The sequence below is a fragment of the Acanthisitta chloris genome, unplaced genomic scaffold, assembly GCF_000695815.1.
Source record: "Acanthisitta chloris isolate BGI_N310 unplaced genomic scaffold, ASM69581v1 scaffold39684, whole genome shotgun sequence".
Lineage (NCBI taxonomy): Eukaryota > Metazoa > Chordata > Aves > Passeriformes > Acanthisittidae > Acanthisitta > Acanthisitta chloris.
This window is the reverse complement of record NW_008668339.1, coordinates 1-17223: the sequence shown is the minus strand read 5'-3', so window position 1 is coordinate 17223 and position 17223 is coordinate 1. Positions and strand designations below refer to the sequence as shown.

Sequence of the window (17223 nt, the reverse complement as noted above, 5' to 3'; positions counted from 1 at the left end):
TAGCAGCTTCCTTACTTAGACTTGTGTCATTTTCTTCTGTAAACCCATGTTGACTGTTTTCCGGAGTGTCATCTTTATGCATGCATCTACCAGTTCTGCTTATTATTATTATTACCATTTTAAAGTGACAGAAGTTTTGTTAGGCTGCTTGTTGTTATATGAAATGTACAGTTAATACAACAAGAAATATTAAAAGGGCAACTTAGCTTACTCTTGGTGTTTTATCATTTTAGGCTGACATCAGCTGGTCAGTGAATGACGTACCACAGGGGAATATCAAGCAACCCCTAGGGTATATTCCAATCATGGTGAAATCCAAATTGTGCAGCCTTTATAATCTTTCCCCACAAGAGCTTATGGAGCACCACGAAGAGGAGGAGGTAATGGTGATTTGGTGGGTCAGGAAAACCTGCATTTTACCCCAGCAGTCCATCAGGCCAGAATCTCTTTACAAGGCTTGAGTTGTTTGTATTTTGTTTCGAGTTTGACTTGCTATTTTTCCTGGATGTACCTTGTTTATGGTGGTTGCATAAAGCATCTTGAGAAATTTGCAGTCACAGCTGTTGTTGGGTACAGAGAGCTGTTTGATGCCGATACCTACAGTTTCAGTATACAACCTCTGAACTGCTACTCAGGAGCTTAGTCTGTGCAGCTGTGAGATATCTGTGGAGATGAACATTTGGGGAACAGGCATTGAAAGAGTTAAAGAGAAGTTTTCATTCTCAGTTGGCCTCTGCAGCTTTTTCCTTATCTCCCCAGTAGCATGTGAGCTGTCTAATTGAATACAGAATTATTTAGTACTGTGCTTTGTACTCACAAAAAGAGTGAGCAAACTACAAAAGGAAATCAGAAAAATAAGCTCATATGTGACCAGAAAGAGGTTTTTCTGCACTGAAGATTCCTCTGGTTTATAAACTCAAAAAAGAGCTTCAATTTATTTATTTGAAGTAGTTAATGTCAGTTCTTCAGATACATTGCATTGACCATGCAGACTTTTGGGCTTGTTTTTCTTCCTTTAAATTGAAGAACGTGCATACCTTTCCTTGCAATCTGTACTACACTTAAGCTTGATAAGTCACTGGTAAGAAGTGCAACCTTTCCAAAAGCAGTGCTGAAACATGTCTTGCAATGTGTTTCCTAGTTAAAATATTAAATATTTATTTTACTGTATAATACAAGTATTTTTGTCTTAAAATTCTGGTTATGAGTTTCTAAGCACATTAAAAATAATTTTTCTTCTCCTGGCAGGAAATGGGAGGCTACTTTATAATTAATGGCTTAGAAAAAGTTGTTAGGTTGCTGATTATGCCCAGGCGAAATTTCCCTCTTGCAGTGGCAAGACACAAGTGGAAAAACAGAGGCCCTGGTTTCACAGAGTACGGTAAGCTGAGCGGTTTCCTGCAGCATCCTGTTAATAACTACTTGAAGACAAACAGGCGTGACCATCTGTAGCTGAATTTGGTAGTTTGTTTTGTTGTAGCTCTTGTAAAATGTTTGTGTTTTTTACTGCATGTAAAAAATAACGGGTAAATGCCTCCATAACAGTATAAGCACGAGGCAGGTGCTTGCCTTGTGGGAGCTGTCTGAGCTGCCTATGTGGAGCAAGGGAGGCTGTATTCCAGACCTTGGAGTACAGGTCACCTTTTATTATGTGGAAGGTGTAACTCAAACCTTACCTTCAGCAGAAGTCACTGTAAACCACTGAACTTGTTTAATTGGTTTTCAAGGTGGCAGATTTAATTTACATGAAGTAGGTTAAGTAGGTTCTTGGCTGTCCCCTACCTTTGTCATCTATACTCAGCAAAATTGGTTTAAATTAAGCCAGAAATTTTAAATAGTTTTAAACTCAGGTATTATCAGCTGCTGATTTGTCTGGACTGTGGTACGTTAGCACACACCGTGGTTCCACATTAGTTTGTTTTGAGGCAATGCCATTTTAAATAGTCCTTTTTGGTTTATTTTTCTTTGTCCTGCAGTGGATAGTGTGGAACAGGACCAAGAGACACTGCTTGAGCACTACCACCCAAACACAGAAGTGAAAACTTGGCCCAGAGTGCAGTTAGAACAACACACAAGTACTCTGTCTTAGAATCTGAGGTTACAGACAGAATAGTTGAGGCTTGTTCCTTTATGCACCTTCTAAGCCTCTGAGAAAGTGTGCTGGCTGTCTGAGACATTGCCCTGGTCTGTTGAAAACTGAGTTGCACTGGCGTGTTTATTTGAAGTGGCACACTGATGCTGAAAGATTGATCTGCCTCTTGTTCTTAGCCATCAAGTACCAAAGTTTCTCCCATGAATTGCCTCACACCTGCTTGGGCATATCACAGCAATGCAGCCAGTTGGTTTTGCACAGCTCACATTGGTCTTATGTTAATTTTTGCAGGAGTAATGATGCACTGTGTTAAGGATGAGCACACAGCAATAAATATGAACCTTCACTACTTGGAAAATGGTTGTGTCATGGTGAATTTTATTTTTCATAAGGAGTTGTTCTTCCTTCCCTTGGGATTTGCTCTGAAGGTAAACTATAAATGCTTTCTGTGTTGAACAAATACAGAAGTTTTGCTAAGCATTTTTATTTTTGGTAGTGAGAAGAAGCTAATTTCATTTAAGCATTTTCAGTCGTCCTTCCTGTACTGGCTGAAGAAGTGTAGTTCAGACTGAGCCTGTGCCTGCACTCAGCTGCAGCAGGGAAGATGTGTGCATGGTCAGGAGAGGGTTCATGTATTTTTGCTTATGAATGATCTGGATTAATAGATTTTGGAAAGTTTGCCACCTAATGTGAAAGATCTCAGGAATCTTCTTAAAACAGAATGACAGTCAAATGTTCCATCTCAGCCTCAGTTGGGGTCAGTTCTGGGCTGGTTTCCTGGTGGCCCATCTAGGTCTGACTGCTGCTACTGCAGCTCCACAGTAGTTCTGGCTCTGATTCTGATTTGGTTTTGCTGTGTAATCATCCCAGTGCTCTCCCCACTTGTGAAAGAGTCAGCACGAACTCTGGCTTCTTCCAGATTTTATGTATCATGATTCCCAAGCAGCAGAACTGAGCTTACATTCCCTCCTTTTATGAAGAAATCTGCCTTAGTGTCTTTTTCATGTAGCCTTCAATTTTTCTTGAACTTTTTAAAGCCTGCTTAAATGTGTTGAACAAATAGATTGCTTAAAAGTGAGGCACATTTGCCAGTAAATGTAGAAGTCATTGGTGGACAGTTAATTTGCATAACAAGAAACAAGCAGGAAAGCATTATCAAGCCAAAAGCTAAGAATGTTGGATTTAATGACAAGCTTTAGTATATGAATGAAGTGCTGAAAGAAAGGGGATTTATTCTAATAGCCTTCATCAAAGGGCTAATTTGCGTGTTGGTTTGTATAAGAGTAAATAGCAGCTTGAGACAATGGTGAGTTAAATTGGTGTTTCTAAGTGAACTCATTCTGTAAAGATATTGGTTAATCTTACCTAAACAAGAGAAGCATTTGGGGTTTAAAAAAAAACAAAACAAATCCTCATTGGATTGGGAGTACTTGCTATCCTTATCAGGGTATGAATGTCCCCTGCATTATACTCTTAAGCACCTCAACCCCACGTTTTTCAACTTTGCTTTGTGGAAGGGTATTTCCAGATAAATACCAGAATGAAAACCTAAATCATGGAGTGCCTTGGTCCTTCAGTTGTATTTTATAGACAGATACTGTTACGACCTTATTTTTCTGATCTGACACACTTCTGTCTTTCAGGCATTAGTTAATTTCCCAGACTACCAAATTTTTGAGGAGTTGGTCAGAGGAAGGGAACATGACACCTTTTATGTGAACTGTGTTACGGAGATGATGAGAGCAGTAGTGCAAGCAGGTTGTCTGACACAGCACAACGTCCTTGAATACCTGGGAAGGAGCTTCAGAATAAAACTCAACCTTCCTGAGTGGTACAGCAATGAACAGGCTGCAGATTTCATTCTGAAGTATGTATGTAGGAGTGTGTGATTCGGTGTACTTGTATTGAATTTATAGGCAGGTGTAAAAGTACTGTGACAGGTTACATCATGCTTTATTTTGGTTTTCACATTTATAAAACGATAACCAGCAGGCAGTTTTTGATTCGACTCCAGGATATTATAATGACCTGTGTATTTGCTGTGTTCACAACTATGTATTTTAGTGGATTGACACAAGTATTCCCAAAATGGTTTCAGGAGAGAGTATTAGTTGTTACTTAGGTGTGATTTTTGTGATGTAATTGATGAAAAACGTATATATTCAAGATTAAGGATGAGAAGGTTAAAGCTAGGTCTGTGACAGCTTTAGGCTATTTCTGTTCAACAGAAATAATGCAGTTTGTTACCAGTTTCACACAACTGCTGTCACCTATCAATTACTTTTATCTTGTAAAATGGGAATGGTAGAAAATAGATGCTTTAAAATTTTGCATCTTCTGTGAAATAAGAGCTGGCTTTTGAGTTTGTCAGTGTGGCAGGCTTTTAACTAAATAATTTGGTTTTCTGGTAAAGGAGGTGTTTCCTCTTAGAGGTTTTTTAGCACATGAAAAGGATCATTTGGGGTGCCCAAGTCCCTGAGTACTTGTAAATAGGGAGTGATCTGGTGGCTGGAAACACGAAGGCAGCATGCCGGTGCCTCTCTGAAGCACTGTAGCAATCCATAGATCACTTGAAATCCCAGAGCTTTGTACAGAGAAGTGTGAGTGGGTAATTTGAAGAAAGCTGGCATTATTCTGATTTTCTTGTTTCTAAATATCCTGGTCGGTGGGTTGTGTGGGGGTTGGTTTGTCTTGTGGTTTTGGGTTTTTATTTTATATGTTCTGTACACTTTATTAGCCTCATCTGAGGAGATGGAGGAGGAGAAATAGTGAAAACATGAATTGAGTTGTACCCTTATGTAAGTAAGCCAGAACTGTAACTTACCTGGACAGAATCTGCCTTCGGAGTTCTGTCTTACTTTGCAGTGAGGTTGTGAAGGCCTCAATCGAGGGTGATGTAGAGCTGAAGTGTAAAGCTGGGGGAAAAAAAGTCTGAGTGTTGATGAAGGACTAGTGCACTTGAGTCTTAGAGAGCAAGTGATCTCAAGTGTCTTGGAAAGCATTCAACCAGCGTTAGTGGGAATTAGGTGTTGGTTTCCCTTTTGCTTGTGCCGGAGCATTGTTCAGCCCACAGTTTTCCACAGGTGATAGCAGTGGAAATTTTGAATTTGTGTCAGGACACTGATAGTTTTAACAGAAATGTTTTGTGGTTTACTACTAGTTTCCAGCTCAGGTTTGGGGTGGGGTGCAGCTATGTGGATATGTGTGTGTGTATGATCGGTGTCATAACTACTGTAAAGTAACACACAAACATCATCTGTTGGCTGGCCTCAAGTCAAACATCTGCTTACACAGACTGTATACTTAAAAGACATGTAACACTGGAGTGTGTAAAATGAGTCTTTCACAAGGTTCACCTTCTTATAAGTAATACACTTAACATAAAACTAGACCCTTAAAAAGACAAGTTGATAATTTTTCAACTCAATCTCTGGGGTAGGGGTTTTTTTGTGGGGTTTGGTTTTTTTTGGTGGAGTGTTGTTTGTTTTTTGGTTTTGTGGGTTGTTTTTTTTTGTTTGTTTGTTTTTCATTTCACTGTTGTTATTTATAGGAATTTTCATTTCACAAAGAGTAACTGGAAAAGCTTTTGCCTTGTTAGGATTTTTACCCAAAAATGGTTTACTGTTATTTGAGAGAAACTTGAAGAACAGCTAGCTTGAAGAGATGGTTAGTTGTCCTGCTTCTTTCTCTTCCTCCAGCAAATGTATCTGTATACACCTGACAAATAGAACTGAGAAGTTCTACCTGCTGTGTATGATGACCCAGAAGCTATATGCGTTTGCCAAGGGGGAGTGCATGGAAGATAATCCAGACAGTCTCATGAATCAGGAGGTGCTTACCCCAGGACAGCTTTTCCTCATGTTCTTAAAGGTAAGGTCTTAAGAAGTTTAAGCCTGTGAATGTAATAGCTATCCAGTCCAGACCCCACAGTGACCATGGGGTCAGGAGAAGTGCAGGAGCCAGGCTGAAGTGCAGGGAGCCTGGATGTGCAGTGAACAATGAGACCAGTGCTGGGTGTAGAGTTTTCAGGCAGTGTAGTTGAAGAAGTCTTGGCTGTCTCACTGTAGGGTACTAAATATATTGAAGTTATTGAATAACTTTTCTTTAACCTTTCTTTTCCCCTTTAGCCAAAAATTTCATTAGTGTTTCTTTGTTGTTGTTGAAAGACTATTAAAACCTCTCTTCTAGGGTGGTTTGTGAGCTCAGGAATAAAATTAAAAGTGAGTTCAGGGTAAGCATTTTAGTGCTGTATGAAACAGCCACCAGAAACCAGAAGAGGTTGTTTTCATGCCTAGCCTTGTCAGATCATCAGTAGAGTGAGCTAACATACAGTAGACACAGTGTGGCTGTGTAGAGTGGCTTTTTGTTAGGAATTTGAAGCATTGATGGGTATCTTGTATACTTTTCCCTGTTCTTACATGGTATCTAAGATCACAGCAGTGTTAAAATTACAGATAAAATGAAAATCCAGTCCAGTATCTCTGATTGTGGCAGCAACATTTAAATACTGTCTTCCCATGGCCTTCAGATTTGGGTATCTGAACTTCATTTTGCTTTGTCACTGTATTTAGCAGAGTTATTCTTGAGTTCAGATTATAGGAACAGTTTCTGCTTTGGGTTTTCTTAGTGCATTATGAAATTCTGTGATTGTACTTCCATTTGCCAGACTCAGCACCAGTCTGGGTGAAAGTTATCACTGAGCTGTTGGGTGGGTGTTTTCCTTGCAACTCTGTGTTGACATGATACTGTCAGTGTTTTTGATAAAACAAAGTCGGTGTGGGAAATAAGGCTGGAAAACTGTCAGTTTCCTAGGAGTTGTCCATCCTGCTGATTTCAGAGGGCTTCTGTAGCATGTGCAACTGATGTGAAGTTCTAATTTGAGCCTTTGTTTCTCTGCTTTAAATTTAAATCTCTCACTTTTAAACTGTAGGAGAGGCTTGAAAGTTGGTTACAATCTGTTAAGTTCGTTTTGGAGAAAAGAGCAGAAAAGGCAGATATCAGCATAAATGCAGACAGCTTGATGAAGGCATTCAGCCTGGCACCAGACCTCACCAAGCCATTTGAGTATCTTCTTGCAACTGGTAACCTGCGATCTAAAACTGGTAAATCCTTAGGCTTAAGGAGCCTTTTTTCTTTTTTCCTGTATAACAGAATGAGGAACAACTTATAACTGAGCTCTTGACTGAAAACAAATGCTTGTAGGTAGACATTGTATACTGTAACTGAGTTAATGAAAGGGGTTTGAGGAAGGGCATAGTTGAGGAAAAAGGCAAGATTTTTCCACAAGCATAGGCATTGTGCATGGTATGTTACTTATTAAAGCAAAGCCTCAACAACTAAATTTATCGTTGTCCCAAACAGGAACTGTATTTTGATTTGTTTTCCTAAAGATAATTTTTTCTTAGAAGGTGTAATGTAAGACAGAGAAGTGACATTTTTTAATCAGAAATGCTCCATTGGTCATGTGAGCTTAAATGGAGAGAAACTGCTTTGCTGGCATTATATTTCAAACTTACCTGATGCTTCCCTGAAGTGTCTGGTATGACAATGCTGTAATGGAATATCTACTACAAAATTGAATTAGATTAAAAGGCTGCAGAATTTTGGTTAAAAAGTACCAGCTGCAAATTCCCAGTTGTTTCACTGGGAATGGTTTTCACATGTTTCTTAAAGGAACTGTATTTTAAGGGGTAGCATGGAATTTAAAGTCTCTAGGTCTCTCACAGGTCACTGAGTTGCTTGTGCACAGGCAGCAGGACATGTGCTTCTGTTCTTGGGATCCCGTGTGAGCGTCTTTGGGGATTGTTAGTGGAAAACAATAAACTGCCTTGTAACATACTGTATTTGTTAAAGCTGGATGACATCCTGACATAAATCTCAACTTTGTTCCCAAGGCCTGGGCATGTTGCAGGACAGTGGTCTGTGTGTGGTGGGGGACAAGCTGAATTTCATCCGGTACCTTTCCCACTTCCGCTGCATACACAGAGGGGCAGTGTTTTCCCAGATGAGAACTACAACTGTCCGCAAGCTGCTGCCGGAGTCCTGGGGGTTCCTGTGCCCTGTGGACACCCCGGATGGAGAACCGTGTGGCCTGATGAACCACATGACAGCTGTGTGTGAAATAGTGACGGAGATGGTGCCTTCAACAGACATTCCGCTGCTGTTATGTTCCCTAGGTATGTTTTCCTGGCTTGATTGTCTGTTTACGTCTCTGCCCTGCCAGTCCGTAACTGGGAAAAGTTCTCCATGTAGCATCACAGTACACTATTAAGGTGAGAAGTTGAAATCATGTTGAACCTGTAGTTACTGTGCTTCTGCTGAGCAGTAATTAACATATCACTTGTAGAGGCATGGCAGCTTTTTGGAGAGTGTAAGAGTTCAATGCTGTCGTGGTTTAACCCCAGCCAGCCACTGAACACCACACAGTCACTTCCTCACTCCCCCACCAGTGGGATGGAGGAGAGAATCAGAAGAGTAAAAGCTACAAAAACTCATGGGTTGAGATAAAGACAGTTTAATAGAGAAAACAAAAGCTACACACACAAGCAAAGCAAAACAAGGAATTAATTCACTGCTTCCCGTGGGCGGGTGGTGTTCACCCATCTCCAGGAGAGCAGGGACCATCATGCGTAACAGTTCCTTGGGAAGACAAACGCCGTCATTCCAAATGTTCCCCCTTCCTCCTTCTTCCTCCCACCTTATATACTGAGCATGATGTCATATGCTATGGAGTATCCCTTTGGTCAGTTTGGCTCACCTGTCCCAGCTGTGTCTCCTCCCAGTCTCCCATGCATCCCCAACTTCCTTGCCAGCGTGGCAGTACGGAAAGCAGCAAAGGCCTTGGCTCTGTGTAAACTCTGCTCAGCAATAACAAAAGCATCTCTGCATTATCAACCCTGTGTTCAGCACAAATCCTAAACATAGCCCCATACTAGTCACTGTGAAGAAAGTTAACTCCACTTTGTAATGCTGCTGGTGCCTTTAATTGAACTGCATCTCACTTGTTATTACCACAATAATGGGAATCCTTATTTCAGTCAGAAAAAAGGGGAGGGGAATGGTATTCTTAGCTGTGAATGTGTCCTATTTTCCATTAAATAATCTGCAACTTTGCCCTGTAGGTCTGTTGTGGTTTAACCTCAGCCAGCAGCCAAGAACCACGCAGCCGCTCACACTCCCTCCTCCCCCCCTTCCCCTCCAACCTGGAGGAATGGGGAGGAGAACAAAGTAAAATATGTAGGTTGAGATAAGAACAGTTTATAATAATAAAGAGCAGAATGAGCTAAAATGCTGTTAGATAATAAAAAGAACAAAATCAGTGATGCACAATACAATTGCTCACCACCCGCGGACCGGCACAATTGCTCACCATCCCCGTCCCCCCCCGGATCAGCCCCTTCCTGCTTATATACTGGGCATGACATGCCATGGTGGGGAATATCCCTTTGGCTAGTTCAGCTCACCTGTCCCAGCTATGCTCCCTCACAGTTTCTTGTGTATCTTCTCACTGGCAGAGCATAAGACACAAGAAAGAAACTGTCCTTGATTTAGGATAAACGCAACTTAGCAAAACCAAAACATCAGTGTACTGTCAACAGTATTATCACTCTGAATCCAAACACAGCACTACACTAGCTACTGAGAAAACTAACTCCATCCCAGCTAAAATCAGGACAAGGTCTGAAGTTTTTAGTGCCTCAGAAAGCTTTTTGGTGCAGATTAAGACTGGATGCAGAAATAACTTTTGTGTTTTGTTTGGCTGTTCCCCTCTCCCCACAGGTGTCACCCCCATCGATGTGACTCCCAGCAAGCCTTATGCAGAGTGCTACAGAGTTGTGCTGGATGGGTCTGTGGTGGGCTGGGTAGAGGGGGAGTTGGCTCTGAAGATTGCAGAAACTCTGCGCCGTTTCAAGGTTGTCTGGTTTAACGTGCTTCTTAGCCTAAACATCCTCAATATGCAGTGGTCAAAACCAGGCATGTTTGGAACTTCTTAGGCTCCCATTTATTTATTTATTTTTGAAATCTGACCCAGTAAGTTATCTTTAGCTGTACATTAGTAATGGAGTGGGCTTATCTGTTTTTCTTATTGATTTCCATATGTTTCATTTGTTGGTTCATGAAGTCATAATTCTTAGATAAATTTTTTTCCTTGAAAGATCTAAGATAGACATATTCTGTAATTTCTTGCTGAATATTTTTCTAGAACTATTTTTAAGATCTTCATCATTTTTTTATTAGTGGCTACAACTGGGGTTAGCATTTTCATTGTGTAACCTGTTGGATGCATTTTAACTAAGGTTTGTGTTTCTAAATTGGTGTTTCTTTGCACAAACAGATAACACAAGAGCAGAGATTTCCTGCACGCGCAGAAGTGGTCCTTATCCCAATGACAGGAAAACCCAGTCTGTATCCTGGGTTGTTCATCTTTACTACCTCTTGCCGAATGGTGCGACCTGTCAGAAACCTGTTGTACAGAAGGAATGAATGGATTGGCACTCTGGAACAGGTGAGGTTTGCATATTTTCATGTTAGAGAACTACCTGTCATCAGAAGTGGATTTGGAAAATATTTGTGAAAAGAGCTGAGGATGAGGCACAGGGGAACTTGTGTTGAAGAGCTAGAATAGATGACAAAAGGGTTCTTTCACCTCCTGCTAATTAGTTTCCGGTAAATGTCCTGGATGGACTGTGGAGGTCTTTGTGAGATTTTGAAATCTGCTCTCACTATTAACTTCGTGAAGCTTTTGACGTGAAGGATTGCTGTTGTGTATGTACTGCATCATCTTGTGTTACATCATGTTCTCCAAATTGCCCATGATCAGCCAAGACATGGATTGCTGGGGAACTTGCCCACTTGGAACAATTCAAATGGGAGATAGAAAGTAGGACGTGCCACTGCAGTTTTGTATTTCCAGACTTGCTTTCCTTGCCATTTGTCTGTGATTGGTGGTAAGTGGTTTACCAGCTGACTTTTCTTGCCTGTTGATACACTAAGGTGCAGACAACAACCACAGCTAAAACTGAAACAGATGAAAAACCATTGGAGACAGGTTTGTTTTGATTCCTTCCCTTTAAAAGAAGAAAGCGAACAAGTATTGTCCTATTTGATGCTTGCAGATCTTCATGAACGTGGCCTCACTGGAGTCTGAGGTGGTGCCTGGAGTGACCACTCACCAGGAGCTCTTCCCTCACAGCATTCTGAGTGTGGTGGCCAACCTCATTCCCTTCTCTGACCACAACCAAAGTCCACGAAACATGTACCAGTGCCAGATGGGTAAGTGCTGTAGTACCCAATGCTGCAAGTCCCTAGGCAAGGAAGAGGGTGGGGAAAAAAACCCTCTCATGTCTATTCCAGTGTGTATTCCCACATACCCAAATAGCCGCTCTTCTCAGCTGTTGCTTCAGCACTAAGATTGATGATGTTTTTCATGGCAAAGTTAATGAAATCCAGTTGATCATCCTGACTGCCTTCCATTGGGCTGCTGCACTCATGTTGCCTTCCTTAAGCCTTTATTAAGTTTTGTTTAGTTTTTTTTCTTGCTTTGAGGAGAGTGAAGGGCACCACAGCTGTGTGGTGGTGTTAGTGTCCAACAGCTGTGCTGCCAACAGTCCTGTCCCCACAGCTGGCAGGGGTTAACGTGCTCCTGACTGATGCCTGCTGTAGGTGTGCTGCAGTAGGTGGGGTGAGGTTTCCTTGTCACCTGTTCTCAGAGAGCAACTGCTGTTGTGATGCTGCAGCTGTTGTACAGCAGGCATCTTGCAAGGGAGTAACACAGCACTGTGGCAAGAGGGTTTTCTGACAACTTTTGTCAAAGATTTTATATTGATTTATTTGATTGTCTGAAGAAGTTGGGTTAGGGTGTGTAGTGGGGTTTTAATCAGCTGAGGTGCAAGTGATTTGCAAGCTTATTAAAAAAAAAGACCGGTTAAGAGTGTGTGGGTAGGGACTTGAAGAGAGCAGGTCTCATTACCTCATTAACACATCTGGCATATTGAGTTTCTGACAGTATTATCAGAAAGATGTCCTTAAAATGCTAATACTTTTTCATACTTTTCTGAAAGTACCAGTGTGACTATATTCAAAACTTGGTTTTCTTGACAAAATATATATAGTGCAGAAGCAAATGTTTTTTGGACTGGAAATGTGTAAGATGTGCTCACTGTGGGAAACTCTGGAGTGAAGACACACATACCTCTCCCCCCTAAACCAAACCAAAACATCAGAAAAAAACCCCAAAAAACTACTAAGCAAACCCAAAACCACCGTACCAACCTTACTGAAGATTTTGAAATTGTAGAAAATAAAATTTAAAAGAGCCCTTCATAAGGACTATGCGAGGAATTGTGTTGGGGTTCATATAAACTTTTACAGCTGGGCTTAGGGCAACTATTAAATTCCAATGGTTCAAAGATTTGATAATCTCTCTAAATTGTTTCAATTTTTTTTCTTAACAAGATAAATGGAGGATGAAACATACATTAAATTTTAAACTGATCTTGAATCAGTCCAATTTTCTTCCTTTCTAGGAAAGCAAACCATGGGATTCCCAGTTTATAACTACAAAGATCGCTCAGATAACAAGCTGTACCATCTTCACACCCCGCAGAGCCCTCTGGTGCGGCCCAGCATGTATGATTATTATGGTATGGACAGCTATCCGGTCGGCACCAATGCAATCGTGGCTGTCATATCCTACAGTGGCTATGACATGGAAGATGCAATGGTGAGTCACCAGAAGGAGAAATCTGGCTGTTCTGTGAAGGAACTTAATGTGGGGGACTGGGAAGAAGGGGTGGTATATAGCTGAGAAGAGCTAGTCTGCTTTCTGCTTTTCCTAGTCCTCACACTAGGGCAGATCCAGGAGCACAGCAGTTAAATGTTATTACAGCAGGTAGTTCTGGAGGTACTTGGAATGGAGCAGAGCTCACTTACGCAAGCCAATGGGCTTCCAGCATTGAAAAAGTCTTGAGCCTTTTGGAATGGTGACTTCCTGGGAGGCTTTGTTCAGGGAGGCAGTACTACAAAGGTAGACATCAGATCAAAATGGAAATGCTTTTTTTTGGAGATATTTGCAAGTCTTTAACAGGCCTTTGTTTCTTCTTTTTAGATTGTGAACAAATCTTCCTGGCAGAGAGGGTTTGCTTATGGAAGTGTTATCAAGGTGGAGAGCATTGACCTTTCCCTGAAAGCCGGTGCAGCAGGCGATAATTTAGTATTTGGCGTCAGGCCTGGCGACCCAAACATTATAGGAAAACTGGATGGTGATGGACTGCCTTTTGTCGGCTCCATCATACAGCCTGGGGACCCCTTCTACAGCTATGTGAACCTCAACACACGGGAGGCCTTCACTGTGTACTATAAGTAAGTATAGCTTGTCTCTCCTGGCTTCACTCACCCTACAGTGAGCAATCTTAAGGGCAGTTGGCCCTTTTACTCCAAGTGTTCCCTTTTCCCATGATTGTGGCCATGTATTGACAGAGAGAGCATGGAGTTCCTGTTGTAGGTGACTCCCATGTATCTGTCACATGTCTTCTGTAAGCCAGTGTATGTTGCAAGGCTGACTTATCCCAGGAGGAGAATCTGAGGTGGATATAAAAGAAATATTTTGCTGTCTTCCAAGGATTGCTCCTCTGCCTGTGTCCCACAGTCATTTTCTGTAGTTTTTTGTGAATTGACTTGCATAAGGTGTTCTGTCGAGGAAAAAAAAAAAAAAAACCAACCAAAAAAACCTGCAAAGGACCACCAAACAGAATAACAATGCAAAGTGCCTGTTCCCGGAGACTTGCCGGAAAACCTTGTAAGCAAAGTTGTTACAGGATTAGGGGTTTAATGGGCATTTTTATTAACATTGCAGCTTCCAAAGTTGCTAGAATATTAAAATGTGTGAACTACACCCCTCCTTCCCCTGGAATATTTTGGGGATATATTTTGTAAGATTTTTGAACTTCAGTTGAAAGAGAAGGCTGTTGAGGCTTTCATTAAAATCCTTTTAATTCTTTCAGGAAAGGGAAGCAAAAGCTTTGACGAAACCTGATGTATTTAAATGCATCCTGCACTCCCAGTTGTCTGTACAACTTCAGGCCTTACCTGTGTCCCTCTGACAGAGTGAGGATAGTGCCGTGTAATTAGTCACGTTGGGAAAGCAGCCTATTTTGAGAAGCACTTGGGGGGACACAGTAGCTGGCGTAGCTGGGAAGGCCATTGTTTATTACTCCATGACAGGTGCTGCCTTGGCTGCACTGAGGAGTCTCCTGTGGACTCGTAGAATTAGTCAACTTGGTATAGAGCTGGGCTAAGAGATTTGGCACATGGTAGTGGGGAACTGTAACCTCAGCCGTGTACTTGTCCTCTGGCTCTCCTACCTCACGTACCAGCTACCCAGCACTCCTATGCTGGCCTGCTCTTAGTTCAGGTTCCTTTTCCAGAGAGCCATCTTGCCTCTGCACCATTCAGGTTTTATTCATCCTTGGTGCAAACATGGTAATTATTTAGGTTTCTACAGAGAGCTAAGGCTCTCAGCTTTCAGTGTTGGCTCCTGCCCCAGATTTGGCCCAGGGCCCTTGGGACAGTAAGGAGCACTGCCTCTTCAGTGCTCCATGTGCTGGACATTATGCTTATGTGTGGCTTGAGAGGACAGATGGTTTGACTTCAAAAGTTTGAACAAGCCCGAAAGGCTTATGAAGCACAGGAGTTTTTTTGTTTGTTTGGGTTTTTTGTGATGGCCTGTTCCTAATTCCATTTGGGCAAGATAAAATAATAGCTTTGAAACAGAAGCTAAAGTTAGGTACAGGCCTACACTGTGTTCATTAGGTCTTCAAAGGAGAAAAAGAAAATTAATCCTGTCTTATAATGGGAGAAAATGTATTCCTTAGCTGTCGTCTCCAAAACAAGTAGAGAGTTTGGGCTGAAAGCTCTGTTAAGCCTGCGGCGGACACACAGCATATGGAATATCAGGCTGAGGGTTCATCAGGAGAAGCAGCACACCCCCTGAATGAGGCACCTGTTGGCAAAGCTCACACTTAACTTTCCCTTTCTGCTCTGAATTTTCCTCTCTGTTTTACACTGAACCCAGTTCTTTACTTTGGTATCCCACCAATATGGTGTGAATTTATCGGGGGTTACGGAGAGGGACTGCTCCTTTAACACAAAGGAAATGGCACTGGATGCAGTTTGTCAGATTACAGTGTGATACAGATGAACCAGGTGTAAATGATCTTTATTTTAAATCATGGGTGACAAATTACCTGATCCCCTGAAAGCTGTAGCTGATTGGTACCTTTGAGATGCCCTTCTATTGTTTCCTTGCCCTAATTCTTAGCAGTTAGATTTCCCTCGCTACTGGCTAGTGCTTTGAAGAACAGTGTTGTTTCCTGGCTGTCTCAATGCATTTTTAAGACTTGCAAAGTGGTTTAGGTTTCTTCCTTGACTTTTAGCTAAGAAAGGAAAATTATTACCACACCTGATGCCTTTGTTGTGATTGTTCTTACACAGGAATAAGGAAGTCGGCATCGTGGACAACATTAGGCTGTGCAGCAATGACCGTGGCACTGGGAAACTCAAGAAGGCTTGCATCACTGTGAGGGTTCCCCGAAATCCAACTGTTGGAGACAAATTTGCTAGCCGTCATGGACAGAAAGGTATCCTGAGCCAGCTCTGGCCAGTCGAGGATATGCCGTTCACAGAGAACGGGATGGTTCCAGACATCCTCTTCAACCCTCACGGCTTTCCTTCCCGTATGACCATTGGGATGCTAATTGAGAGCATGGCGGGGAAGTCAGCAGCACTGCATGGTGTCTCCTATGATGCCACTCCCTTCACCTTCACAGAGAAGAAGTCTGCTCTGAAGTACTTCGGTGAGACTTTAGTGAGTGCAGGTTACAACTTCTTTGGGACAGAAAAGATGTACAGCGGCATCAGCGGCCTGGAGCTGGAGGCAGAGATCTTTGTGGGAGTGGTGTACTACCAGCGCCTGCGCCACATGGTCTCTGACAAGTTCCAGGTGAGAACAACGGGGCCCCGAGATGCTGTCACCAACCAGCCCATCAAAGGGAGGAACGTGGAAGGTGGGATTCGCTTTGGCGAGATGGAGCGGGATGCCTTGCTGGCTCACGGCACATCTTTCCTGCTGCAAGATCGCCTGTTCAACTGCTCTGATGGCTCCATAGCCTACGTGTGCATGAACTGTGGCAGCATGACATCTCCTGTGCTGCAGAAGCTGCCACAGTCCTCTCTGGCGAGCAGCAGGAGATACTCCTGCTCTGTCTGCAGTGAGGTGGATGCAGTTGAGGTTGTCCCTGTGCCCCATGTCTTCCGCTATTTTGTGGCAGAGCTGGCAGCCATGAACATAAAAACAAAGCTCAATGTGCAGTAGCTCTGTCCTTGGGCACAGGGATGCTGTTCCTGGGAGGGAGCAGGCACATGTCAGTCCTGCCCCTGCAGGGTTCAAGTGTTAAGTCAGTTCTCAGGTTCTTCGGATGTTTGCAAGATTAGTTTGATGTTTATGTTGAGATGGGGCAGTCACAAGCTGTATGGCAAGGGAACATGGCTCTGTCAAAGTTCATTTGCACTTCCTAAAGGATTGCTGTCGAGGTGTGGTGTATGGAAATCAGGCAATATTCCTGCTCCTACCAGGCTACTGCATTGAGAGTGGTGGAGTTCTTCTGTTCTTTGGGCACTGGCTGCAGCTGCGAAGATGAAGAGGTCATGAAATGGCATGAAGTGAATGCTGGAAATGACAAAAATAAGAGAGAGATTGTTTTTTGAAAAAAGTCCTTGGAAAATGTATGCCTTAGTGATGGCTATGTGTTGAACTGATTGGACACGTTTTGTTTTGCTTTATTTCAATACATGTGCCTTAACTCATGAAGAAGGTGGGATGAAGTTCTACTGCATGAAGCTGCAGCCTTGACCACAAGTAACCCTGTCAGGAGGCGTCCTGGAGGTGTTTGGTGTGGCTGAGCCCCGCATCTATCTTGGTGCAGCACTGCGGCATTGGGGACTTTTTTTTTTCGGTACTTTTTTCTCTGGCTGAAGAAGAAGAAAGCAGAGGCCTCTTCAGCCTGGCTCCCACCCTTGATCTCGGCCCTTGTGCAGCGGGGACGCTTGCGGGACTTGCGGAACTGGAGCTCGTC

The 17223-nt window shown here is 42.5% G+C and overlaps 1 protein-coding gene across 1 annotated transcript; it reads left to right on the top strand.

Moving 5' to 3' along the window:
• Nucleotides 1–221: 221 nt before the first annotated feature.
• Nucleotides 222–16463, top strand: POLR1B (polymerase (RNA) I polypeptide B, 128kDa). The gene is made up of 13 exons (XM_009072852.1): nucleotides 222–380; nucleotides 1249–1381; nucleotides 2384–2520; nucleotides 3736–3959; nucleotides 5791–5962; nucleotides 7023–7194; nucleotides 7987–8268; nucleotides 9872–10005; nucleotides 10428–10598; nucleotides 11209–11365; nucleotides 12619–12815; nucleotides 13200–13453; nucleotides 15584–16463. The coding sequence occupies exons 1-13, from the start codon at nucleotides 306–308 to the stop codon at nucleotides 16461–16463; spliced, it is 2988 nt and encodes a 995-aa protein (XP_009071100.1). The 5' UTR covers nucleotides 222–305.
• The last annotated feature ends 760 nt before the right edge of the window (nucleotides 16464–17223 follow it).